This window comes from Prionailurus bengalensis, chromosome E1, assembly GCF_016509475.1.
Source record: "Prionailurus bengalensis isolate Pbe53 chromosome E1, Fcat_Pben_1.1_paternal_pri, whole genome shotgun sequence".
Lineage (NCBI taxonomy): Eukaryota > Metazoa > Chordata > Mammalia > Carnivora > Felidae > Prionailurus > Prionailurus bengalensis.
Window position 1 is genome coordinate 44,889,997 of NC_057347.1, and position 26,096 is coordinate 44,916,092.

General features: G+C 42.2%; 1 protein-coding gene across 11 annotated transcripts in view; it reads left to right on the top strand.

The window, feature by feature from the left end:
- Positions 1–24,079, top strand: part of TLK2 (tousled like kinase 2) — a 114,808-nt gene extending 90,729 nt beyond the window's left edge. For 5 of the 11 annotated variants that reach the window (XM_043584911.1, XM_043584918.1, XM_043584913.1 and 2 more), the window contains 6 exons: positions 3,636–3,727; positions 8,730–8,819; positions 12,069–12,238; positions 13,684–13,822; positions 17,814–17,925; positions 19,829–20,437. In XM_043584911.1, the coding sequence (XP_043440846.1) occupies positions 3,636–3,727; positions 8,730–8,819; positions 12,069–12,238; positions 13,684–13,822; positions 17,814–17,925; positions 19,829–20,131 (906 nt within the window). In that variant the 3' untranslated portion in view covers positions 20,132–20,437. Of the gene's footprint in view, positions 1–3,635; positions 3,728–8,729; positions 8,820–12,068; positions 12,239–13,683; positions 13,823–17,813; positions 17,926–19,828; positions 20,439–22,981 lie in introns of those variants that run through there. The other 6 variants (XM_043584915.1, XM_043584919.1, XM_043584916.1 and 3 more) reach the window with 2 other exon arrangements.
- Positions 24,080–26,096: the final 2,017 nt, after the last annotated feature.

Below are 26,096 nucleotides of genomic sequence, written 5' to 3' on the forward strand. Positions count from 1 at the left end.
GTTGATTAACATAATGATTTGACGGTTTTCTTTAGTGTTAATTTTTACTCTGATGATATATATAAAAATTTACCATTTTAAGTGTGCAATTTGTTTGCATTAAGTATGTTCATAATGTTGTACAACTACCATTACTGTTCACTTCCAGAACTAGAATATTATTTTTAGTGTACTACTGGGCTTGATTTTCTAGTATTTCATATTTTCTATCTCTGTTCATAAGTGCGGCTGGCCCATAGTCCTCTTTTGTGTGCAGGCAGCATTGTCTAGCTTTTATGTCCTAGTTATCCAGAGTAAGTTGTGAAATTTCTTTTTTCCCATGCCCTGGGATGCATTGCATAGGAATTGTTGGCTCCTTAAAAGAGCAGGGGTAGCTGGGTGGCTCGGTCTCTCAGGCGTCCAGCTTCAGCTCAGGTCATGATCTCATGGTTCATGAGTTCGAGCCCCGTGTCAGGCTCTGTGCTGACAGCTCAGAGCCTGGATCCTGCTTCAAATTCTGTCTCCCTCTCTCTCTCTGCCCCTCCCCTGCTCATGCTCGTGTGAGTTCTCTCTCAAAAACAAATAAACATTAAAAAATAAATTAAAAAATAAAAGGGCAGACTCCAAATCACATGGGTAGATGTCATTGTAGAGGAAAACATTTTGATAACCTTTTTAATTTCTTCTACAAATACTGATTTGCTATTTTCTTCCCCTTCTTAAGCCAGTTTTGATAATTTTCCTGGAAAATCTATTTCACCTTGGTTTAAAAATGTCATCCATGGGGCACCTTGAGTGACTCAGTCAGTTAAGCATCTGACTCTAGGTTTCAGCTCAGGTCATGATCTCAAGGTTGGTGAGGTGGATGGAGCCTGAGTCTGGTTCTGTGCTGACAGCATGGAGCCTGCTTGGGATTCTCTCTGTCTCCCTTTCTGCCCCTCCCTTACTCTCACACTCATGCTCTGCCTCTTTCTCTCTCAAAATAAATAAACATTAAAAAATATATATCATCCATACCTTAGTTATTTCTCTTTTTTATGAAATGTTTGTTTTTATTATTTATTTTTAATTTTTTTATTTTTTGAGAGAGGAGACAGAGCACTAGTGGGGGAAGGGCAGAGAGATGGAGACAGAATCCAAAGCAGGCTCCAGGCTCCAAGCTACGAGGTGTCAGCACAGAGCCCGACGTGGGGCTTGAACTCACTAGCAGTGAGATCATGACCTGAACCAAAGTCAGACTGAGCTACCCTGGCGCCCCTGAAGTGTTTATTTTTATATCTCTTGAGTGATAGGTCAGAGATGAGTCAATGTTTATTTTTTCCTCTAAGAATCAACTTTTTATTTTGTTGATCACGTCTACTCTTTGATTTTTTCATTAACTTGTGTTTTTAATCTTTCCTTCCTTTTGCTTTCTTTGTTTCTGTTTTCATTCTTGAATCACTCTATTTTTTTGTTTTTGATAATTTTAAAGTTGTAAAAAAACCAAAATTTATCATCATAACCACTTTTAAGTGTACATTTTAGTAGTGTTAGGTGTATTTATGTTGTTGTGAAACAGATCTGCAGAATTTTTTCATCTTGCAAAACTGAAACTTTACCCATTAAGCAACAAGTCTCCTCTCCCAGCCCCCGATAACTGCCATTCTACTTTCTGTTTCAATGAACTTGACTACTTTTAGATACCTGTGTAAGTGGAATCACAGTATTTGTCTTTTTGTGACTGGCTCATTTACTTAGCATGATGTTCTCCAAGCTCATCCATGTTGATGTGATAGGATTTCCTTCTTTTAAGGCTGAATAATACTCCATTGTATGCACATACTTCGTTTTCTTTATCCATTCCTCTGGCAGTGGATGTTGGGGTTGCTTCCTCTCCTGGTCTGTAGTGAATTGTGCTGCTTTGAACATGCATGTGCACATACCTCTTAGAGAAGTTGCTTGTAATTCTTTTGGGTATAAACCTACAAGTGAAACAAATACTTTTTTAAAATCATCAGCATTTGTTCTTGTTGCTTCCCAGTTACTTGTTAGTTATTTCTTCATCCTGTGTTTTCCTAGTGTGTTCCTTAGTCATGTTTACATTCCTGAAATTTAGATGCTTCTTAAATCGGTGGTGGATCATAGTGTCTTGGATTCAGAAATAGGGTACAGTAGGTGGACAAAAAGACACTTGTCGTGTCATTAGTGCTCTTACAAATTAGGTGGTATTTGATCTGGCTTTTAATGGTTATAAATGGTTTTCTCCTGTAAAGGCATGATGTTCTATAAGCTTGTAGGTGGACTTCAGATTCTATAAGAAAAATAGAGTTCAGAAGTTTCCATTTCTGTGAAATAAGCTATTCTGTTTAAATTGTGTAGTTTTTATATTAAAAAAATGCTGGTTTAAATTTAGTGTAAATTAGAAGTTTCTTTCATGAGTAGCCATCTCTTGCAGTTAGTGCTTCCCTAGAGGTAGCTTACGTTTTAAAAGATCCGTAGAACGGGAGTCATGACTTATCCTGTACCTGTCGGTTTCATCTGTCCATACATTTGTGGAAACGGGTAGATGGGTGGTAATAGTGCTGGAACTGAGGTATTAAATTTCTTACTGAACTTTAATTTGTTTATGAGTTTATTTATTTTGAGGGGGGGGGTGCAGAGAGAGAGAATCCCAAGTAGGCTCCACACTATCAGTGCAGAGCCCGATGGGCTCAATCCCAGGAACCATGAGACCATGACCTGAGCTGAAATCAAGAGTCAGAGGCTTAACTGACTGAGCCACCCAGGCACCCCTCATCTCAACCTTAAGAATTAAGAAAAACTATTCATCCCAAAGGAGTTCTTCAATAAATTCTTTTGTACAGGAGAAATACCCTGTTGTGTTAAAATACTACTCACGTTATCAACTTGTGATTTACACTTAGCATCCTCACAAACCCACCTGTTCCCCTTCTTCCCCACCCCCGCCCCATGATCTAGCACTACCTAGCTGATGCAGGACTTTCCAGCAGCGGCAGTCTTTGGGGAAAGTATGTCCTTTTCTTTGGACAGTGCTGGAGATGTGATCTGGTGTGACAACTTTCAGACATGTTGGGATCAAAAACTGCTTTTTATTTGCCCATTGTATATGGGTGGGGCTAAAGGCAGGGTGTTATTTTATTTGTTTGTATTTTAATAAACAGTGTAACAAATTATGAGGTTATTTTCTAAGCAAACAGTGAAGAGGTGTATCTGGAGGGGTTATTTCTCAAGGAGCAGATAGTGTGTTTCCCCAGCATTTTAGAAGTGTCCTGTCCCAGTGTCAGCAGAGGGGCGAGATACAATGCAAGGGAGTGAGGTCCCAGAGAGGGTGGATATTGTCCACAGAGAGAACTGTTTGGAAATGACTGGTAAGGCATGGGCTGTCTTGCTGTTTGTGGTGTGTACTTGGTTGTTTTCTAAGCCCCTTGGTGCCAGTGAGTCTGGAGACTTCTAAATTATCTGATCACAAGTTTCAAGAAGATGGTTGCAACTCTGAAACAAGTATGTGATGTGTTGTCATCCACTGTTGTTTTTATTTTATAATGCATTTGGGGTTTTGAATCATGGATGTGTTAAATAGAAGCTTTGAGTCCGTTACTTGCCTGTAATTCTTGTTAGCATTTATCCAGAACATAATTTATTCCTTTTCTTTGCAGGCATTTGATCTAACAGAACAAAGATATGTAGCTGTGAAAATTCACCAGTTAAATAAAAACTGGAGAGATGAGAAAAAGGAGAATTACCACAAGTAAGTGATCCTAGAGTGTCTGATTTTTCAAAATTTGGAAGTAACAGCTGTAGTTTGGGCCCTGTGCTAACAGCTGTACATGCATTGTTGTTTCATTTAATCCTTATGACTATCCTGGGAGAGTAAGAAATTTTCCATCTTACTGATGAGCAAATTGAAACTTACAGAATTTGAGTAATAGTTAAGAAATGGCTGAGCTGGTGTTTAAATCTAGACTTCCCTTAATCCAAAACCCATGCTCTTCAACCTCCCTTTCCGTTATGTGTGTAACATTAGCTACAGTAAACAAGTAAAGCCTCGGAAACTGTCTTGCTGTCTATAGAAAGCAGATGATGGAGTCCTTCAGTGGCCTGGGCATCCTGAGGGGCTCTGGGCTGGGCTTTTTCCTGCCTGTTCAGTCATTTCTTCATGGAGGAAACGGGAAGGGTGGGGGTACCTGGGGTGCCTCTTGACTGCAGTGGTGCTTGTTGGACATTCAGTTCCTCAGTGCTGTGTCCCCCTCCCCCTCACGGTTTCCCCTCCGAATTCTGTGTTCAGGGTCCTGAATGCCACTGGCTGGCGCTCCTCTTCTGTGTTGGGAGAAGGGCTGGGAGGGTGACTTCTTTAGCTTGAATAATGATTACATGTACAGGTGTGAATTTCTTTGATCCACTAATGGCGGGTTTTGCTTGTTTTCCCCACCCCGACCCAAGCTTCAGAACGTTGGAATTCATGGCTCATTCGGTTTGGAGGCCATTCATACCTGATTTGCTGTTAGGATCCCCACTGGGCTTAGTATTGTTTCCTTGTTGTAGGTAAAAGCACTGAATTAGACATGCCCTGACCCCGGAAGGAGAAGATAACCACTTTTAATGTAAACTCACCTCCTTTCTATGAGAGCAGTTGTGTTTTTTTTTTTCTTACAGGTTGTACTTTGAAGGGAAAAAAAGCAGTGGACTTTGAAGTAGCCTTTTTTTTTTTTTAAAGTTTATTTTATTTTGAGAGGGGGGGTGCAAGTGGCGAAGGGGCAGAGAAAGAGGGAGAATCCCAAGCAGGCTCCGCGCCATCAGCACAGAGCCAGATACAGGACTTGCACCCACAAACCACGAGATCATGACCTGAGCCAAAATCAAGTCAGACGCTTAACCGACTGAGCCACCCAGGCACCCCTGAAATAGCCTTTTAATTGGCTTCTAAATCTCAAGGGAAAAGTAAAACATTTCTACATCATCAGTGGTTCTTGGGGCATAGACCAAGGCAACTCTTGCTGTATACATGTTCCTTATCAGGGGTCCAGGGACCTCCCCTCCCCTCCGCCGCCCCCCCATTCTGTGCTGGATGGCACTCAGCACTGGAGAAGTGAAGGTTCCTGTGGCGTTAAGAGAAATTGGGCTTAGCGGAGGTAGCAAAAGGGATGAGGTGTGCTTTATGCATGGCACCTTGTGTGTGTATCTTACGTGACAGGCAGCTGCAGTCCAGATGCTTCTGAGGAACAGTTACATTATTACAAGCACATTCCAGTCACTTGGCGTTCAGGGACGAATGGCATATGCCACAGTGAATGCCAGGAGCACTTCAGAGAAGGAAGCCACATGTTGCTCTGACCAGTTAGAAACGTGAAATGTCCCCCTTACATTGAGACTCTCAGAGTTGGAATGGTACTTGCTTCTCTTTAAAAATGCTCTCCAGCTATCCTTGGAGCCTGTTCTGTATCTTATGTGTGACCTGACCACTCTAAACCACTTGACTTTATGAGGGGCCAGCCTTGATTAACCTTGAGAAGGTGGTTCCTTGTGCTGGGATTTGCACATACTTTGCCTAGTTTCAGCGTCCAGCTCTTAGGCTGGCCCTGAAGAGAACTCTACTGAGGAATACTGTGATGACTGCTGGTGGGGTGCTGCCCACCTTAGCCTTTTGAAACAATGAGGGGTCGAAGCCTGGACCTTGTACCTCTGTGACACATCTGGCAAGCTGCTTTGAGTGCTGGTGGGTAGAGATTGGGTATGTTCCTCACGTTTCTCTACCAGGCAGAGTCCTAGAGCAAGTGAAGGGGGGCGTCTCAGCTTTCTGAGCTCTTTACTGGTCCCACTCCAGGCTCATGGTAGTACCTTTCTACTCTTCATTTCCTCACCAGAGGTGGGAATCATGGCACCCAAGTACCTTCTATGGAGCCGTCTCTGCAGGGGCCATTTCCTAGCTGACAGACAGACACATGGGGAGGGAGCGTGCCAAGTTCTTAAGACCTTTGCTCAAACCTAGGGAGAAATTCTTACACACTTTCACCTTTCTTTGAAAGATTTTGCTTATAATGAGATCATACTGATGAATACAGGCTATACAGATGATAGTGAATTAGCAAAAGGTCATTAACTCCTTGGAACTTACAGAGGCGTATATCAAACATATAACAGATTTTAGACAGTGCTTTAAAAATTTAGTATTAAACTATGGGGCGCCTGGGTGGCGCAGTCGGTTAAGCGTCCGACTTCAGCCAGGTCACGATCTCGCGGTCTGTGAGTTCGAGCCCCGCATCAGGCTCTGGGCTGATAGCTCAGAGCCTGGAGCCTGTTTCCGATTCTGTGTCTCCCTCTCTCTCTGCCCCTCCCCCGTTCATGCTCTGTCTCTCTCTGTCCCAAAAATAAATAAACGTTGAAAAAAAAATTTTTTAAATAAAATAAAAATTTAGTATTAAACTAAAAAGTGGTACACTTTAGTGTTATGGTAACATTATAAAATATGAAAACGCTGCTATCCTGCATAGTAACGTCTCTGATTGCTTTTACTTTCATGGGAGTGACTTCCCAGTCCCATCTGGAATAAAGACATTTATTTGAGTCTTTATTAAGAAAGAAGGAAGAACTCAAAAGGTTGTTGTTTTGTTTAATTTTGAGTTCTGCTCTGCACCTCCTTTCTTCTCCTCCCTCCACAAACGAAAAGCAAACTGATTATTTTACTTTTGCATTATTAAAGCATTAGTAGGTATTATAAGATTCCTTTTTTTTAAACAAGATTTCTTTGACTCCCCCAAATAACATATTAAAAACTCCACAGTAGGAAACCTTTCATATAAAGCTGTCCACAGAAATCATTTTATCATTATACACTTACATATGATGGTCTTCTAATTTCTTAGGATAAAGTCATTTTGTAAGCCTATTGAATGTATATCCACTTATAAAAGAGTAAAAGACTAACACATGAGCGGATAAGATTCTTCCCGTTTCTAATTAAGCTTTCTGTAGTGCATTAACCCCTTGGATGCTAAATTAAAAGTTGAACATGCGAGGGATGTGGAAAGAGCCACGGCCTTGCCCGATGAAGCTCGAGAAGCGGGCTTAGAGCTTCACATGATGTTGAGGGAGTGTGCTCAGTGACACAGCAAATGCCGTTAGTTGGGGAGGACTTTGACCCTTCCTTTGGTTCTTAAGTTTTGCCTCCTTTAGTTGCCTCTGTTTCTTGTACCTTGAGGGAGAAATCGGTCTCTGCCCTGAAATGCACAACAAAACCAAAAAGTTACAACAGAAGGGCAGAGAATTGTAGATTTTTAGTATGTTAGAGGCAGAAATGACTTGCGGGTTATCTGGTTAGTCCCTAGCTTTCTAAACTTGGTTTTTGTTAACAGCATCATCTGAATTTTACTGAACGAACTATTAGGTGGGATCTTGATATACGAAAAGGACACATGTGATGCTGCTTAGGTGGAATGAGGAGCTGGGCCAGAGCTACATTTGCTCAGGGTCCGCACCGGGGCTCCGGAGGCCTGCGTCTCCAGGGAGCGTCCTCGGAAACCTCCAATCCTGTGCAGCGTCGGGGAAGCCCAGAGAAGTGGCGTTACACAGCTGGGACTCTTGCAGCCAGGTTTCCAGGTCCCAGGGTAGTGGTGTCCTGACACTTCTCTGCCTAAGTGCTTGGCATGTCTTTTCTGTTCGGAAAGACATAAAGATGATGAAATGAAGTATCACAAGAAGCAAAAACTGCTAAAAGTGGCAGCTTGAAAAATAAGCTCAGTCAGGCTCAGTTTCCATTTGGGAAAAATAGATTTTAATTACTTTTAGATTCTTGTTCCTCTCTCCTCCTTGCCCTGATCATTTCCTCATCTTTTCTTTAGTTGAGTACTTTCTGTGTATTTTTGACATACTGGGACACACCAGTTTCAGAAAACATCACCTGATTATATTTTACCATACTCTGGAAAGTTTCTCTTTTCTGATCTTGCCTTATAAGAAAATGCCCCAAGCTAAATGGTGCCGGATTACTTAAAATATAAGAATTTTCTGTTCTTCTCTTTGTAAATAAGAACTACCTTAAAAATTATTAGTAATTATATTGAATAAACATGTTCTAGTCTTTTAAAACTCAATGAATATGTCGGATTATGTAGTATATTTTTGTTCCTAATCTCATTAAGTGATTTGAAATTGGAAAAGTATTTAATAAAAAGATGTTAATTTGCATATATGTAGATTCTCATTCCAAGAAAACTAGGGCTTCATAATTTTCTATCAGATTCACATTTTCTTAAAAGAAAGTCAAGCTGATAGCCCTTTAAGTTCTTTTTGTAAGGAGAGTTTAAAAACAAATACAGAATACTACTAATTGCCTTGTACAGTCAGTGATCCTTTTACCCAAGGAGTTTACATGCTAAAATTGATTTCCTTGATGTATCCCCAGGATATAAACACTTAGAGATACTAAGTTTTTGAGGAGAGAGAAAAAGCTGTCTTTATAATTTTTAAAGCTTCGATATTTGGGTATAAATATAAAACAGGTGAGATTGTGATAGAATGAACTTGAAACGGTCGGCATCCATTCATTCAGTGATATTTGAGCACCTACTGTTTTCTCAACAGATTGGTGGATACTAATAGTGAAAACAGGATGAGGAAAGATACAGAGCCAGCCAGATCTGAATGGAATGAATAGGCAGAAGCAAGGAAAAATGAGAGAATGTGTAGAAGTATCCTTTTAGAGGTCTAAAAGACAGTCCAAAATACAAAATGTTAATTTTCCACTTTGTTTACAGGCACGCATGTAGGGAATACCGGATTCACAAAGAACTGGATCATCCCAGAATAGTTAAGCTGTATGATTACTTTTCACTGGACACTGACTCGTAAGTGCCATGACATTTTAGCTTAGCAGTTATGCTGTTTTCTTCCAGTGTGTTGACTACTCATGAAATGGAGCTTAAATCTGGGTCAAGGAAATACTCTCTGAGGGAGTCAAGTGTATGTATTTATGGGCAAATGATCGTGTGTGAATTCATGTTTGGGTCAGCAATACATCTATTAGCCACAGGACTTGTATAGTTGTGTGCTGGTTAATGTTTAACAACCAGCTTGGTGGGGTCGGAATAAGGCTAATATGTAGTATTTGACAATTTCTGTGATAACAAATTTCTCAACAGGTCCAATTTCAAGCTACTAACTTAAAAAAAAAAAAAAGCTTTATTGAGATATAATTTAAATGCCATATAGTTCACCCACTTAAAGTAAACAGTTCAAGGCCTTTAGTATATTCACAGATCTGCAATCATTGCCATAGTCATTTTTTTTTTTGCCATAGTCATTTTTAGGACATTTTCACTACCTCAAAAAGAAACCCCATACCTTTTGCTGTCACCCCCTTATTCTTCCACCCCACCGCCACCCCACTCCCAGCCCTAAGCAGCCACTAGTCTGTTTTGTTTTTTTTTGGTCTCTATAGCTTTCCTATTTTGGACTTGTATAGGAATCACTCATGTAGTATCTGGAGTCTTCTGACTGGCTGCTTTTATTTGAGATGATGTTTTTTCAAGGTTTTTTATTGTAGCATATATTAGTACTTCATTCCTTTTTACGACCAAATATATTCCATTGTATGAATAAACCACCTTTTGTTTGTCCTTGCATCCTACCAGTGGCTTAATAACCAGCTCATAAAATTCCTGAAAATTAACTGTCAGCTCTTGGTAACTGTCACAAGTTGGTGCCAGCTGCCTCTGACGTGCCCCAGTGGGTGTGGACTATACAAGAGAGCCTCTGCCCCACCCCAGAGATTCTGATGAACCGTGATGGGCCTTTTAAAGAAGTACCAGCAATGTGATTTTATCATAGAATGGGAACGAATGTGGCACAAATGAAGGCATAACCCAGTGCTGCCTGTGAAAACATAGCCTCACAGGCATGTGGGATGTTAGAGTTGGAAGGGATCTCAGTTCAGCTTTATTTTATAGATGGAAATTTGAGGCCCAGAGAAGTGAAATGACTTGCCCAAGATCTTTAATACTGTTAGGCATTGTTGTATTTTATTACTGGGTAAGGTAAGCTCTGTCACCTCTGGGTTTACCTAGGAGTTTAGGAATATTTCAGCATTTGGAAATGTTTTCTCTGTAGGAGTCTGAACTTCAGAGTCTGGTCGGCAGGTGTTCCCTCTTAGCCTTCCGGGTGATTCTAGGCATTCAGGCCTATTCTAAACAGCAGGTGTCTCAGAGACTGCTATGCCAAGAACCACCCCACATTTAGAAATGTTTCCCAAAGGGAGAGACCTTCATTCCCTTTGGAAATGTGTACCATCCCTTTTTCCATCTGCTCAGGGATGACCCCTTTCCAGAAGGGTGGCCCTCGGACCAGGCATAGTCAGTGTGTGTTTGGCGTGGATGGGGTTTAGAAGAATATCTGGTTAAGAGAACAGGTTTCCAAGGGTGATTAAATTCCTTGAATACTAGGTAGACTGCCCCCCACCCAATAACAAAAACATTTCAAAAATAAGGAGAATGACTTAGATTATCTATGGTTTCAAATTGTATATATACTTTTAACTGATCTAAGAAATTGACTTGGTTGTGTGCTATTCTTGAGTTGTTTATTTTGTTCTTCCTATTGTGTATGTGGTGACTTTTCACCATCATGTTAGAAAATCTTCTGAGAGTTGTTTGGGTGTTAAAGTGACATTTTATTTCAGGCTTGCACTTGGATCAAAAAATACCTCCACTAAACATGAGAATCTATATCTTAGATCAGAGAATCTATAAATTTTTGATATTCATTCTCAAATAGGGTGCTAGCATGCCCTAATATGCTTCATAGAAAACACAAGCTGCTCAGTTTGGGGATCCCGCAGGACGGTGTATGTCCGCCTTTCATCGCAGTGCTTTTTGAAGGCCTCAAATTTCCCAGAGGCCTTCTAGTCCTCTCTAGTGCTGAGCCTGTTAGCTCTCAGGTCTGCTCCTCACCCTTACCCTGTTCTGCATCTTAGGGAAGATGACCCTTGTAGGCTGTTCTGCCAGGCTCCGGTGTCAGTTGTTGTTCAGCTGGGCTCAGCCACTGGGGAGACCGAGATGGTGGTGGGTAGGGACACTCCTCCCCCTCCCCGCTGTGATTCCAGTCTCTCTTGGTGACCCTGGGTTCAGGTTGCACCATCTCCGCCCTTTGGCCCTAGGGTGCTAATGGCTTCCTGTTCTGGATGATCTCTGGGGTGCCTCACTGGCCAGTTTATCCTCTCAGCTCTTCCATCATCCATGTGATCAATTCCCTGAGCTAAAACTTCTCTGTTTTAAATACTCAGGTGGTTTTTATTTCCTGGCTAGATCCTGAGTGATACAACTGTATTGTCACAGCTTAGGATCATTTAAAAGGTCTTCATCTCTCAGGAATACTCAAACAATTCAGGAATCCTTACTTCAGTTTACAATTCCCTTAGAAGATAGACACATGACCCTTCATGCCACAAATGGTATGTAGTTTTAAATTTGGGTCTATATGATGAATTGATATAAGTGAAGGAAAAAACTCACACTATGCAATAGCATATTTGTTAGAACAACAGATACTGTACTTTTAAAAGTTCTCTTGTGTTTAGCAAAAAGCAATTATATACAGTATTGTGCCAAACTACCAGGAGACATGACATGAAACCAGTTGTTGGGACGTGGGCAAACCCTAGGTTTTTTCTCACTGTCAGCGCTTAGGATCATTTGAAATGTTTGCATTGAGACTTGTATGCTTGAGTACCATATGCTTGTTTAGAACTGGAGCACGGTGTGGAAATGTGTAGGAGACCCCTCTAGAAAGATAATCTAGCTTAAGTACATTACAGTTCTTGTCAGTGTTCTTATAGACTAGATTTAAGAAGAGTTATGCGTGGGCGAATTGTAGCACAACAGATTCCAGTGTGGAGGGTGTGAAGGCTCTTCACCAGGAGAGAAAGCAGTTTCCTTCCTGGCAAACACTCAGGTAGCTAATACTGAATAAAGAATTGAAGAGTACTTTCAGGACTAAGGAACAGAGCAAGAAGCTAATTAAAGTTTTCACTGGGGCTGGTTTAGTTAGTCTTGATTTGTTTGCTGTTTCCCACAGTCAAATGTTGGTTTATTTGTCTTTAGGTTTTGTACAGTATTAGAGTACTGTGAGGGAAATGATCTGGACTTCTACCTGAAACAGCACAAATTAATGTCGGAGAAAGAGGCCCGGTCCATTATCATGCAGATTGTGAATGCTTTAAAGTACTTAAATGAAATAAAACCTCCCATCATACACTATGACCTCAAACCAGGTATGTCTGACTTTTAGGTGACAGTATTGATGGCTTTTCTCTGATCTTAAAAGTGACTTCTAATCTGATAAAGTTAGAGAATGTGGCAGGAGCCTAGAAGGCCTAGTAATATCTGGCTTTGCCTGGGTAGGTGTGGGAATGAAAGAGGCCCAGCCACACAATGCTGGGTTTGAGAGGATAAGTCGGATGAAATGCTTTGGAGAAACGATGCCCTTGTCTGTAGAGCCAGGGCGGGTCACCATGTCAGCCCGATTTAGCAAGGCCTGCTCTGGGTGAGCTCCATTTCACATTACATAGTAGTCCTCTAGTCCAAGTCTTTTTGACGAAAGTGGCTCCAAATTAATGACTTATTTTGCAGGTATGCCTCCCATTTCATTAAATTCGAACAGATTTACATCTTCTTGTATGGTTACTATCTAATTTCAGTAGTCCTCAGCAAACAGTAGAGGGCAGTTAGACTTTTTACCTCTGTTTTTTTTGTTTTTGTTTTTAAATGTTTCTTTATTTTCACGATAGAGAGGCAGTGCGAGCAGGGAAGGGGCAGAGAGGGAGGGAGACACAGAATCTGAAGCAGGCTCCAGGCTCCGAGCTGTCAGCACAGAGCCCGTTATGGGGCTCTAACCCACAAACCATGAGATTATGACCTGAGCTGAAGTTGGACGCTTAACCGACTGAGCCACCCAGGCGCCCCACCTCTGTTTTTTTTGTCATCATCCTCAGTTGTTTTTTAGAAGTCTGCATATGTTCTCTGTAGACAGCTGGAACCAGCTTTGGCTTGGGTGTTGGGAAGATGGTTCCCATTTACCTCCTGGTGGGCACAGTTGTTAACTCTGCTTTCCTCTACTGGTAGCTACGTATTAAATCTCACTATTCACTATTCTTTAATGTTCTAATACAATTCAAATGACAAAAAAAAGTCCTTATAATGAAGTGGTTTTTAAAACAACAGCTGTTTGTGTTATTGGGTTTTCCAGCACTGAATCCAATACATTTTCCCATCATAGGAACTGTAGGTGGCACTGTGGTACTAGTTTTGATTCCCTTGTGTGGGTTTTTTTTTTTTTTTTTTCCGGTCCTGAAACTACTGTTCTAAACAGGGTGGTTTAGAGATTGTTACTGAAAGCTCAAATGAAACTTTCCCACCATTTTTGACCAGCCGTCCAAGTGATATTTTACTTTGGCGAGTTGCTATTTTTTTTCCACTGCTCATAGCGGTGGTTTTGGCACATCTAGCAGGTGATTCTTGGAAAATGGAAGTTTGCAGCCAGACACTGAGGACTCTCCTCTAGCATCCAGAGTCCAGATCATTTTATTCCACGAATTTAGATGTTTGCTATTACTTGCGAGAGTTTGAGTTCACTTGTCCCCTACTTGTCTGTTTTACCTTGAACTTTTCTCTTAATTAGTAAGTCTCTTTTTATTCATGAAGATTTTCATCTTTTTAGGTAATATTCTTTTAGTAAATGGTACAGCATGTGGAGAGATAAAAATCACAGATTTTGGTCTTTCCAAGATCATGGATGATGATAGCTACAATTCAGTGGATGGCATGGAGCTAACGTCACAAGGTGCTGGTACTTATTGGTAGGTATCTGGGAGATCTGCCAGGTTGGCTGGTGGAGATATGGCTGCGCTATACTGAAATGTTGGTAATTGATCATTAATATCTACATCCTGTCTTAGGCAAAATGCAGTAAACCAAAGTAGATTTTCCTCCCCAAATATCACTGCCTTTTCGGCCGTTTGACTCTCTGTATTTATATTAACTTGTCTTAATTTTTCTTTCCTTTCTTGAAAACCATTGAGAGAGATTATATATGGCCAGGTGTTGGAGTTGTGTGTTTCTTTAGAGCTGGCCCTATGGAGTAGGGAGAGAACGAGATTGCTCCTGTGTATTTAAAGAATGGCCCTAAATTTTTTTCAGTACAAATGTAGGTCTCTTGTTATGGGTTAATGGGATGAGGGATTCATTTCTAGAGTTGCCTACAGATGATGCCCTGTCAAGAACTAAGAAGTTGTAAAGATCAGTATGTAAAGTAACCCCAGCCAGCATCCCTTGAAATCTAAACAGGAAAAAAGTGAGCACAGTTTGCAAAGAAATTTATCCGTACCCATCAGCCATGTTCTAAAATGTTTTGAGCCACGTTTCTTCCCATCTGTTGTCACTCGTCTCCCCACCACCACCCTACCCCAGCTAGCTCTACCTGCTTATTCCATGACCTCTTATTTCTGCCTGCTTTTGACAGCAGGAGCCATAAAAGATACCTACAGCCCAAACAACTCACTTTGTGATTGTAAAGGTGTGTTAACAGAGCTTTCTTTTTCCTTCTGAGGTGGTAACAGAAAGCTGCCAGTTGGACATTTGATTCCAAACTGAGGTTGGGGGCGGCATAGAAGTCCCACATATATTAAACCCCAGGGTCAGTTGGTCAGATCACTTAACTTTGAGACTGGAGGGCCCTAGGCCTTAGCAGAATACTGACTGCCTGGGAATGAGGGCGTTGATTGGAAGCAGGCAGAGAAGGGAGAGTATCGTTTACAGCCCACAGGATGAGCTTTATTCTCATCAGTCTGATCATATGTAAATTATGTATATTAGAGAATCCATCAAATCCTTAGAAAAGCATCATGTGCACAAAATTCCTACTCTTCATTGCTCCTTATTTTTTGTGGAGATGGTACCTATAGTGAAAATCAGTCCCTAAATTAAACCTTTGAGATCCTGGGTTTAAAATAGAAGCTACATTTACAGTGTTTATTTACTATGGTGGTTATTGTGGGTTAGTGTTCCTGTCACTAAATGGCACAAAAATATCTGTTGTTGGAAATTCTGGAAACAGGTCTATACCTCTGCTATATAAATTCACTGAAACTTAGATTTTAGCTTTTTTGTTTGGTAACTTGTTCTTATAAAAAGTTAAGCCTTTTTGTGTTAAATTCATTTTCTCATTGCTACCTATTGCTGTATTTGCTGAGCTATAAAAATTCAGTGGTTGGAATTTAAATAATAATTATGTGATGTTTGGGATTTGCTTCAGAGTAATCTGTTGGTGGGGGGAGGGGTGTATATGAACAGAGATTGGCCCCATGTTGATAATTATTGAAGCTCAATGATGGTTACTTGGGAGTTCATTTTACTGTTCTTTCTACTTTAGATTATATTTGGAGATTATTTTCATAACAAAAAGAGAGGTAAAAAGGGGGCTACTGAGAAAACTTAATTCTGTGGGCTCCTCTGAAGGTTTAAAAAATCTCCATATTGGTAGTGCTAAGCATTGTCATAATCACACTCCTCATATGTCATCCTCTTAGGTCCTAGAGGATCGATACAAACAGAGTGGGAAGACATAACAAATTCTAGGCAACGGTTTGCAGTATTTTGGTAGTTGCAGTGTTTGGTAGAATTCTTCTACATTGAATACTACTTTTTTAAAAAAATATTTTATTCTTAAGTAATCTCTATACCCAGCATGGGGGCTTGAACTCATAATCGTGAGATCAGCGAATGCTCCACTGACTGAGCCAGCCAGGTGCCCTCAATACTACTTATAAATAAATGACCTATAGATTAGGCCCTGAGAATCCTGTTTCTGTAGGATGATTTTATTGTGACAGAATATGCAATTATGTTTTTAAACATAATTTCGTGCAATATCATAGAACCGTCCTCTACTCTCTCCCGAAGTCCTTGATAGGGAATTAGAGTGCTTATTATTGTCAGTATTATTTGGGTGAAGAACTAGTTTATTTCTTCATTTATACATGGGGAAACTGAGACCTAGAAAGTGACTTTTCCAGACTGATACTGTCAAGTGGCAGTCAACGTCTTTTTTTTTTTTTTTTTTTTTTAAATCAATGTCTTTTGTACTGAGAATATTTGGCTAAATTATTACTCATCATTTGGACAAATTCAACAACTTCTGTCCTTCTCTACCACCTCCACAAGAGTTATAAATACATTAAAATGATCATTTTGGAACCAAGGTTCTATTTGTTGTTTATGCAAGATCATATTTAAATTATGTATGTTAAAGAATCAAGAACCGTGAAAAGTCAGGTTCAGGGAGGTTTTAGTGACATTTGGAAGAGCTGTTCTTTTTATTCTTTTTTCTATATTCTTGTTACTTTGCTTTTTTCCCCACTTCATGAGTTCAGTGTGTGTTTTGGCTAACAGTTTTCATTGTGAAGTAATAACGTAGGTCAGTGGTCTTAATCATCCCCAAATGTCTGTTAAAAATAAATAAATAAGAAATAAGAACATAAGACTAAACTTTTTTAAAAGAAAAGAAAAAAGCCCATCATGGAACATTTTCTTCCTCTCAGCTCTTGTGGCCCCCTTCGAGTTATAAGTTTAGATTTTTATACCGGAAGCACAGCAGGGTCTAAAATAAAGAATTTTTCACAGAATTGATTTTGCCAGCATGAAATCTGCAGAAATCGATCTGTTATCTTCAGAATGCTGCCTTCCAGCTGTGCCATGGCTAAGACCCCAGGCAGTGAGTGGAAGTGTATTTGTTTGGTTTCCTAAATGCCAAGAGGCACTTACCTTCCACACCATACAATTTGGTGTGGTTGGCTGTGCAGCCAGTCTTTTTCCAAGCCAGGAGTGGGTGGGGAGGGAAGAATTCAGATGAGGATTGAGTTGTGCTAACTACTAGTTTGGTGGGCTTTTTCTCCCCTATTTGTTAGTCTTCAGGAAGCCCTCAGGAAGCCCCTTGATCACCCTTCAAGTGGGCAACACAAAATACCCTTTGATAACTTGGACTGTAGTATCACCATTTATTATATATTGTAGTTATTCCCAGTCCAGATTTTACAAAGAGAGCTACCTTATGAAGGCAGACAGCCCCTCCCCTCAGAGATTAATACTGGGTTCTGAATTCATTTGGACTTTTATTATTTTTTTAAATGTTTGTTTATTTTAGAGTGAGAGCGTGTGTGCAAGCAGGGGAGGGGCAAAGAGAGAGGGGGCAGAGGATCCAAAGCGGGCTCTGTGCTGACAGCAGAGAACTTTATGCGGGGCTCGAACCCATGAACTGCAAGATCATAACCTGAGCCAAAGTTGGACGCTCAACAGACTGAGCCACCCAGGCACACCCCCCCCCCCCCCGTCCTTTGGACTTCTAACATAGTTATTTTAGAGACAGTCCTCTTTCTCAGCCAACATGAAAGCAAACCCACACCACTTCAAGTTCTGTTTTGATGTTTGTTGCTGCAGCTCTTATAAAAGGGAATGCACTTCTTTTGTGTTCCCCCTCCTTTTTGGAACTTGTTGAATGACACTCCTATTAGGCGCAACCCTGGGAAAAGATGCTGTGGTGGGTGAAACAGGGGCCAGGGGGAGAATATTTGCCTCTCTCGGTGAACTGAGAAATGTATTTTAAGGCTTTTAGGACATGCTTCCTCTTTAAGTTACAGTGTTTTCTCACAGACTTTCCCCAGCAAGGCCCAAGTCACTTTTTCGTCTAAATTTCAGTTAAAATTGAGATATTTTTATTTCCCACAAGGTCTTCTACTTTGCCTTTTTGTATATGTCCTAGATTTATACAGTCATTTTATTTTCCTTTTGTCCCAGGTATTTACCACCAGAGTGTTTTGTGGTTGGGAAAGAGCCACCAAAGATCTCAAATAAAGTTGATGTCTGGTCAGTGGGTGTGATCTTTTACCAGTGTCTTTATGGAAGGAAGGTAAGGAAGGTCGGATGTGGTGGCTTGATACCTGGCTTGGGTGGCATATGTATGCACTGGCATGGTGTCCATTATTCTCTTGGAATTAATCGTTTGGTTATACAGAACTTTTGGATGTGGTTTGAGGAAAACACAGACAACAATAACAGCTTTATGCATAAGCAGAACTTTTCAACAGAGTACCTAATGAATTTCACTGGGCTATTGAAAAACATACATTTTTACCGTTTTCAATTAGATCCAGGATCGGTTTTGATTCTGATAATATGTATAAGGAATTATATTACCTGGTTTATTTCAAATATACAGTTGTCCCAGGAGGCATTCTTCAGGGTCCCATGGACTGGAACTTGGAAAATCTACAGGGGTCTTCATTCCCAGCTACCCCAGTAGTTAAAGCTATTATTAATAAAAGCGTGGTTTCTATCTTCGGTACTGGGGAGATGTAGTGTTAGAAAATATTCACCATCTGTTACCTCTGGATCAAGGTGATAGGTCATTTGGACACCTAATAACCTAGGTAGTGAACTGTACCTAATGAATTGTTCACATTTATGTTTTCCTTATGAGAATGCTCCCTTAGGGTAAACATACATACTAGGATACAGGGCACATATAGCCGTATTTTTGCTGTCAGTGTGTTATAAATAATCAAAATTTGTAGGTGGTTCCAACAGTGTACGTTGTGAGTATAAGCCATTTGGGGGTTCTGCGACTCCCCTGGACTCTTAATACTTTTGTTACAATCCCTAGACCAAGCTCTTAATTTAGATTTCAGCTTCCTCTTTAACTTCTCCTTGGTCTTTGTTTCTTTCTTTTCTTTTCTTTTCTTTTCTTTTTTTTTTAATTTATTTTTGAGAGAGAGAGAGAGAGAGAGAGATAGAGTGTGAGTGGGGGAGGGGCCGAGAGAGAGGGAGACACAGAATCTGAAGCAGGCTTCAGGCTCTGAACTATCAGCACAGAGCCTGACCTGGGGCTCGAACTCACAAGCCATGAGATTATGACCTGAGCTGAAGTTGGATGCTTAACTGACAGAGCCACCCAGGCGCCCCTTGGTCTTTGTTTCTGTATCTTACCCTTTGTAATATGGGGAAACTTCAGAGCCAGTAATGGTTAATTATATTATTATTATTATTATTATTATTATTATTATTATTAGGTTTTATTTTTAAGTAACCTCTACACCCAACGTTGGGCTCGAACTCATGGGCCCAACATCAAGAGTTGGGTGCTCCACTGACTGAGCCAGTCAGGCATCCCAAGTAGGAGTTAATTATTATTTATACTCTCTGATAATGAGGAAGTACTGCTGATAATGTTGGTAGAGGTTATGTAGAAAGAATTGTGATCTCTTAGTAGAAACATTGTAGAGATGACACTAAACTTGAACTTGTATTTTAAGGCTATTAGAAAATGGCACATTGGGGCACAGATGAAGCCGCTAAGTAACCCCAGCTTTTATTCCACGCGCCTGTTCTTATTCCGTCTCCTGTTTACTTCCTTTTCCATCTGTCTTTATCTGGGTCTTGGGTCTGCCAGTGGCACACATGTGTACTACTTAAGCCTACAGTTGTCACTCAGGGCAGAAGAGGTTGCTGGTTCCTCCTAGGATGGTTTTTGTTGTCAGCAAACCTCAACAGAGGTATTATCCTGTGGCAGACGCTGCTTCCAGTGCCAGCCCTGCCTTAACCTCCGTGCTGGACCGTGAGCTTGTTAGTACTTAAGCTCTGACCCTTTCCACCCCTTACCTATAAAAAGAGAGCGAGGAGACCACCTCCGAAGTTCTTTCTAGCAGTTCTCATCAAAGCATATCTTCTCCTTTCCCTTCACTATGGTTTTGAATTGTGTTCTCTTTAATTTTAACCACAGGCCCACCTTTGTTTGTTTCGTTTTTATCTGATAGCCTTTTGGCCACAACCAGTCCCAGCAAGACATTCTACAAGAAAATACTATTCTTAAAGCTACTGAAGTGCAGTTCCCGCCAAAGCCAGTAGTAACACCTGAAGCAAAGGTAAGTTTTGACCTACTGGTCAGCAGGAAACAACTGCTGTTTTCTGGATTATCAGTACAAAATTCAAGAGTCACTAAAAGCCTTCTCCCCCTTCTAAATGTGTATTTTTTCAAACCCTTACCCTCTTCACCCGCTCTCCTACAACAGATACTTACCGAGTGCCTGTCGAGTACTAGACACTGTACTAAGTCATAGAGAGGGAACGGTAAGTGTGTAGCAATGAAGTACAGACAAGTTCCCTGCCTGCTAGGAGGTTCTGTTCCACCAGGTGAGACGAACAGTAACTAACAACGGTTCCATCTCAGATGGTGATAGAGATTATGAAGAAAAAGAAAGGGAGGGTACAGGGGTGTGGGAGCAGGAAGTGATGTTTTTGAGCAGTCTTGAATAATGTGATGGTGGGAGCCCTGTGTAGATTTGGGAGAAGATTTTTTTTTTTTTAAGTTTATTTATTTTGAGAGACAGAGCAAAGGAGGGGCAGAGAGAGAGGGAGAGAGAGAATGCCAGGCAGGCTCCATGCTGTCAGCAGAGAGCCCCACGCAGGACTCGAACTCATGAACCCTGAGATCGTGACCTGAGCTGAAGCCAAGAGTCAGACGCTCAACCGACTGAGCCACCTAGGCACCCCTAAGTTTGTTTATTTTTGAGAGAGAGCACACGAGTGCGAGCAGGAGAGGTGCAGAGACAGGGAGAGAGAATCCCAAGCAGGCTCCGTGCTGTCAGTGCACAGTCCCAGCTCGGGCTCAGTTCCACGAATTGTGAGATCATGCCCTGAGCCAGAATCAAGAGTGGGTCGCTTAACCGACTGAGCCACCCAGGTGCCCGGGGAGAAGAATATTTTAGGCAGAGAAGCGCACGAAGCTCAGATGTGAGGACAAGCTCAGCAGATCCATAGAACAGGCAGAACAGAGGGGAGTGTGGTAGGCAGGGCAGAGGATGCAGGAGGAACAGAGGAGAGTGTGGTAGGCAGGGCAGAGGCTGCAGGGCAGATGGTAGACCGAGATGGGAGAGATGGGAAGCATAGGAAGGTTTTACTCAAGGCAGCCGTGTGATCTGATGGCTGTTTCAAAAGCCTGCCCTGGAGGCTGTGTAGAAAGAAAGTTCAAGGTGGGAGTTTGACCAGTATTGTATCCAACCCAAAGTAACCCATTTAACTCAAGTTACCGTGTCACATATCTCACTAAGAAGGGTCGTTCTTAAAGGCCAAGGATTATTAAGTTTATTTCTGTGAATGCATTTTTATCTTCCAAATACTTTAATCAGGCAGCTACCTACAGGTGTTTTTTATTTTGGAAAACCAGGATTGTTGTTATACTTACGTGTTTTATTAATTAAACATGGGAAAAAAATAATACATTTCGTGTTTTAGGTTTTTTTTTTTTTAGTAGTCTCCACACCCAGTGCCAAGCCCAACACCGGGCTTGAACTCAACGACCCTGAGATCAAGACCTGAGCTGAGATCAAGAGTCGGATGCTTAACCGACTGAGCCACCCAGGCGTCCCTGGATTTTTTTTAAAATAGACTTTGTTAGACTTTATTTTTTATTTTATTTTATTTTTTTTCAACGTTTATTTATTTTTGGGACAGAGAGAGACAGAGCATGGACGGGGGAGGGGCAGAGAGAGAGGGAGACACAGAATCGGAAACAGGCTCCAGGCTCTGAGCCATCAGCCCAGAGCCCGACGCGGGGCCCGAACTCACGGACCGCGAGATCGTGACCTGGCTGAAGTCGGACGCTTAACCGACTACGCCACCCAGGCGCCCCTAGACTTTATTTTTTAAAGCAGTTTTAGATTCATAGCAACACTGAGCAGAAAGTAGAGAATTCCCATGTACTTCTGTCCCCACACATGCACAACTTCCCTCACTGTCAGCATTGTGCACCAGAATGAGACATTTGTTACCCTCGATGGACTCTACATTGGGACATTATGATCACCTGAATGTAAAGTATGATCTTTGGGTGATAATGACATTTTAGATTTTTAAAAGTCCAATTCCTGTATTTAAAATAATTGCATTACGAGACTTCGATTAAAATGGTCTGGTTAAAAAATAGGAAAAGATAAACCATCTGTTTAAAGGCCTCTGTGATACAAATTATAGAAACTGATCCTGTGTAGCCCTTCATACCTAGCACAAAGGAAGCTTCCCTGTTGGTAGTAAATTAGGATTTTTTTTTTTTTTTTTTTTTTTAAAGTTTATTCTGAGAGAATGAGCTGGTGCAGATAAGCGGCGGCGGGGCGGGGGGGGGGGCGGGGGGGGTGGCAGTGCAGAGAGAAGGAGAAAGAGAGCATGGAGGCTGATGTGGGGCTTGAACTCAGGAACCACAAGATCATGACCTGAGCTGAAATCAAGAGTCGATGCCCAACCGAGCCACCCAGGCGCCACTAAATTAGGATTCTGAATGAAACCCCACTCATAGCATGATTCTCTGTCTGCAGAGCTCTTGGGGAAACAAGTCCTATTCAGGTTTTCTTTAGTACTTAGGTGTGTGCCTCATCATTTGCTTGATCACCTTTTAGGGAAGAATGTGATACACAAGGCAAGCATTTACCAATCTGTGACACGTTGTAGTGTTAGTGTTGGTCTCCTCACCCTGCATGTGGCGGTGGTTTGTCATTACAATTTTTACTTCCTCAGGATGTGGCGAGTTCACAAGAGGCCGTGATTTGTACACGCAGGACCATTAGGTTAGATGTGCCTGTGTAAACCGTCCAAGGCAGAGAGATTTTTGCGTTGGTCTTTGTGCTTTGGGGGCAGAGGTCTCTAGAGGCCAGGTCATGCCCCATTCCCACTCAGGAATGGCTCAGGTGCCTCTGTCAGGGAAGGAGCCCGTGGTCACAGAGAGGTGCTGCTGCCCGTGTGTCTCCTTGCCTGGTCCTCTCCGGGCGTGATTTCTGGGAAAGGCCCCGAGCCCCTTCTCTTTATAGAGGGTGTTTGCTCTGGGCCTGGGCCCTGGCAGCTGCCACAGAGCCTCAGGGTTCCCTCTGGGAGCAGCAGGATTATCTGCCTCAGGCTTCTTCAAGAAACTTTCCTTTCAGGCGTTTATTCGACGATGCTTGGCCTACCGAAAGGAGGACCGCATCGATGTCCAGCAGCTGGCCTGTGACCCCTACTTGCTGCCTCACATCCGAAAGTCGGTCTCCACGAGTAGCCCTGCTGGAGCTGCTATTGCATCGACCTCGGGGGCGTCCAATAACAGTTCTTCGAATTGAGACCCACTCCTAGGCTGCAAACTGTTCAGCACACACAGAGTGGACAAATGGCATTCAGCAGCGGGTTTGGAACATAGCGAATCCGAATGGATCTCATGAAACCTGTACCAGGTGCTTTTATTTTCTTGCTTTTTTCCCATCCATAGAGCATGACAGCATCGATTCTCATTGAGGAGAAGCCTTGGGCAGCTCTGGCCAGGCCTCGTAGGAAAAGGCCCCGCCCGAGGTTCCGGCGTCAACGGCCACTACGTGTGGCTGCTCTGAGTGAGGAAAAAATGAAAAAGAAAAACTGGTTCCATGTACTGTGAACTTGAAAACATGCAGACTCAGGGGGGTCCCTGATGCAGTGCTTCAGATGAAGAATGTGGACTTGAAAATACAGACTGGGCTAGTCCAGTGTCTATATTTAAACTTGTTCTTTTCTTTTAATAAAGTTTAGGTAACATCTCCTGAAAAGCTTGTAGCACAAAGGCTCAGCTGGGGATGGTGTTTGACTTCGGAGGAAAAAAAGTTGCTATTGCCCGTTAAAGGCACTAGAGTTAGTGTTTTATCCCTAAATAATTTCAGTTTTTAAAAACATGCAGCTTCCCTCCCCCCTTTTTTATTTTTGAAAGAATACATTTGGTCATAAAGTGAAACCCGTATTAGCAAGTACGTGGCAATGTTCATTCCAGTCAGATGCAGCTTTCTCCTCCGTCTGGTCTCCTGTTTGCAATTGCTTCCCTCATCTCAGTAGGGAAAACGTCGAGTGGCAGGACTGAGATGTGTGGGGCTTTGCCATTGGACAAAGAACGAGGTTAGAAGCCCGCAGCTTGGAGTCTCTAGGTTTTCAACTATTTCTTCACAATTTGAACACTTGACGGTTGTCCCTTTTAATTTATTTGAAGTGCTATTTTTTTAAATAAAGGTTCATCTGTCCATGCAGTCCTCTTGAATTCTCTGAATGTAGTAACTATCAAAAAACTGTTCCAGAGGTAGGCAGAAAATGGGCCAGGGAGCCAAATGCTCCAGGGATCAGGAGGTCCTACCTGCGGTCTCTGTGTGCTTGCTAAATGGTGTAACTTTCTTGTTAACCACGATATTAAAACTTGATCAGCTCATAAGCTTTCCTCTGTTAGATCTTTTGGCAGGAAACAACCTCCAAGCCTCTAAATTTTGTGGGTGTGCGCTGATGTGTGTGTCTGTGTGTGCGCATGTGCACACACGCTTTGTCTAACTCACCTTAATAGATTGATCAAGTGGAATTAAAAAAATAATTGCAGGGAGATAGGCATTTTGAATATGAACATTCTTTTGGAGCTCTTGTTTTTTTGTTTTGTTTTGTTTTGTTTTTTTACATTCGGTCGTTTCTGAGATGTGTGATCAGCTGAAGACAGAGCTGAAACGGGAGATGTGCGGCCCCACGTGCCCTTAAAACAGCACAGCACTCGACAGTAGGGAGGGGAGGAGGCCAGAGCCTGAGCATGTGGTAGCCAGCTTGGAATGTTACTGACATATGTGGCAAGAGGGCTCAGCCAGAAATATTTAAAGATGCAGCATTCAGGCATGCGAGTTCCCTGGGCAGGGGGAGGGCAGTCAGGAAGGGCAGAGAGCTCTCAGATAACTGTAGTCTGTCTTTCACGTGTGAAAAATGTCACTGGTGACACTTGCGCTGGGACCTTTGTTGGTTTTGTGGACCTGCTCTGCCCCAGTCTCCCCAGTACCGGGAGATCTTAGGGGAAGAGGGGGTAATCCCAGTTGGAGAGATGTTTGTGGGTAGATACGGTCTGCGGAACTCTGAACGGAAGGAAGTCGGTCCAGGAGTCCTCGGTGCCCCCAGCTTTCCATTTTATCATCGCAAGTGTCTATGTACGGGTTGTACACATGATCTATGTCTGTGTGTGTTTGTGTAGTACCTTTTTTTAACCATTACTTTCAAGCTGTTAAGCAGAGAGTCCCTACAGGGTCTCGGGTTGAGCACGACCCTGAAAACCCTGAGAGGATGGTGTCTGCATATGTGAAGAGACGGAGGAGGCGAGACTTACTCAGCATTATTATGTTCTCTTCCTTGTGCAGTGATCTTGCGAGACCTTTTTTTTCTTAAGGTTGAAAGAATGCCGCTTCTTTGAGCCGTCCCTCTAACTTCCCGCCGCCTTCTCCCCATGTGCTTGGTTAGAAGTGAAGCTTCAGGACTTTATCTGTCCATCTGTCTTTTCTCCCCTCGCCCTGTCTCCTCGCTTCCCTCGGGTCTGGGGCCTGGTTGGAGCTGACGGGGCTCGCTTGAGTCTGGGCAAGGCCTCTTTCCACTGCATGGACTAGCCCCGGAGAACATGCGGAACGCTGACTTTTTCTAGACTTTTAAGTAGCCAGTGAAATCACGAAGTGGGGTTCTTCCATGACATATTTTGTTAATATGGGTTTCACTTTTTTCAAGGATGATCCCTTATTGCCACAACTGATTTACTTTAAACAATGACAAAAAAAAAAATGTGTATTAATTTGTAATTAAATCCAGTCAGACTGTTTTGGACTTTCCCAACTTGGGGGGTGGGGTGGGCAGGATATTAAAATAAGTTTCAAGAAGTGAATCTCCCAGCCTCTTGATTTTGCTCTAGTTCTTAGCTTCAAACAGGGCTCTTAGCATTTAGGGGGTGGGTAGGTAGGGGAGTTCTGCAGCTGACCGAGTCCCAGTGGACATCGCAGGCATGATGGCCATGTGTCGATTCGTAGAACACCTTTCGTACCTCCAGTGTGCCAGCAACTAATGCTTGTTGGTGGGGATACAGCAGTGAACAGGATAGGGAAAGCCCACAGCCATCGGCTTGCAACCCAGGGGTGAAGGCTCTGGGCCCAGGAAGGGAAGGGATACAGGGCTCTGATGGGAATGAATCGGGCTCCAACTTAACCATCAGGAGATGGGCAGCTTTACATGGAGACTTGCTGCTGAGAGCGGTATGTACCC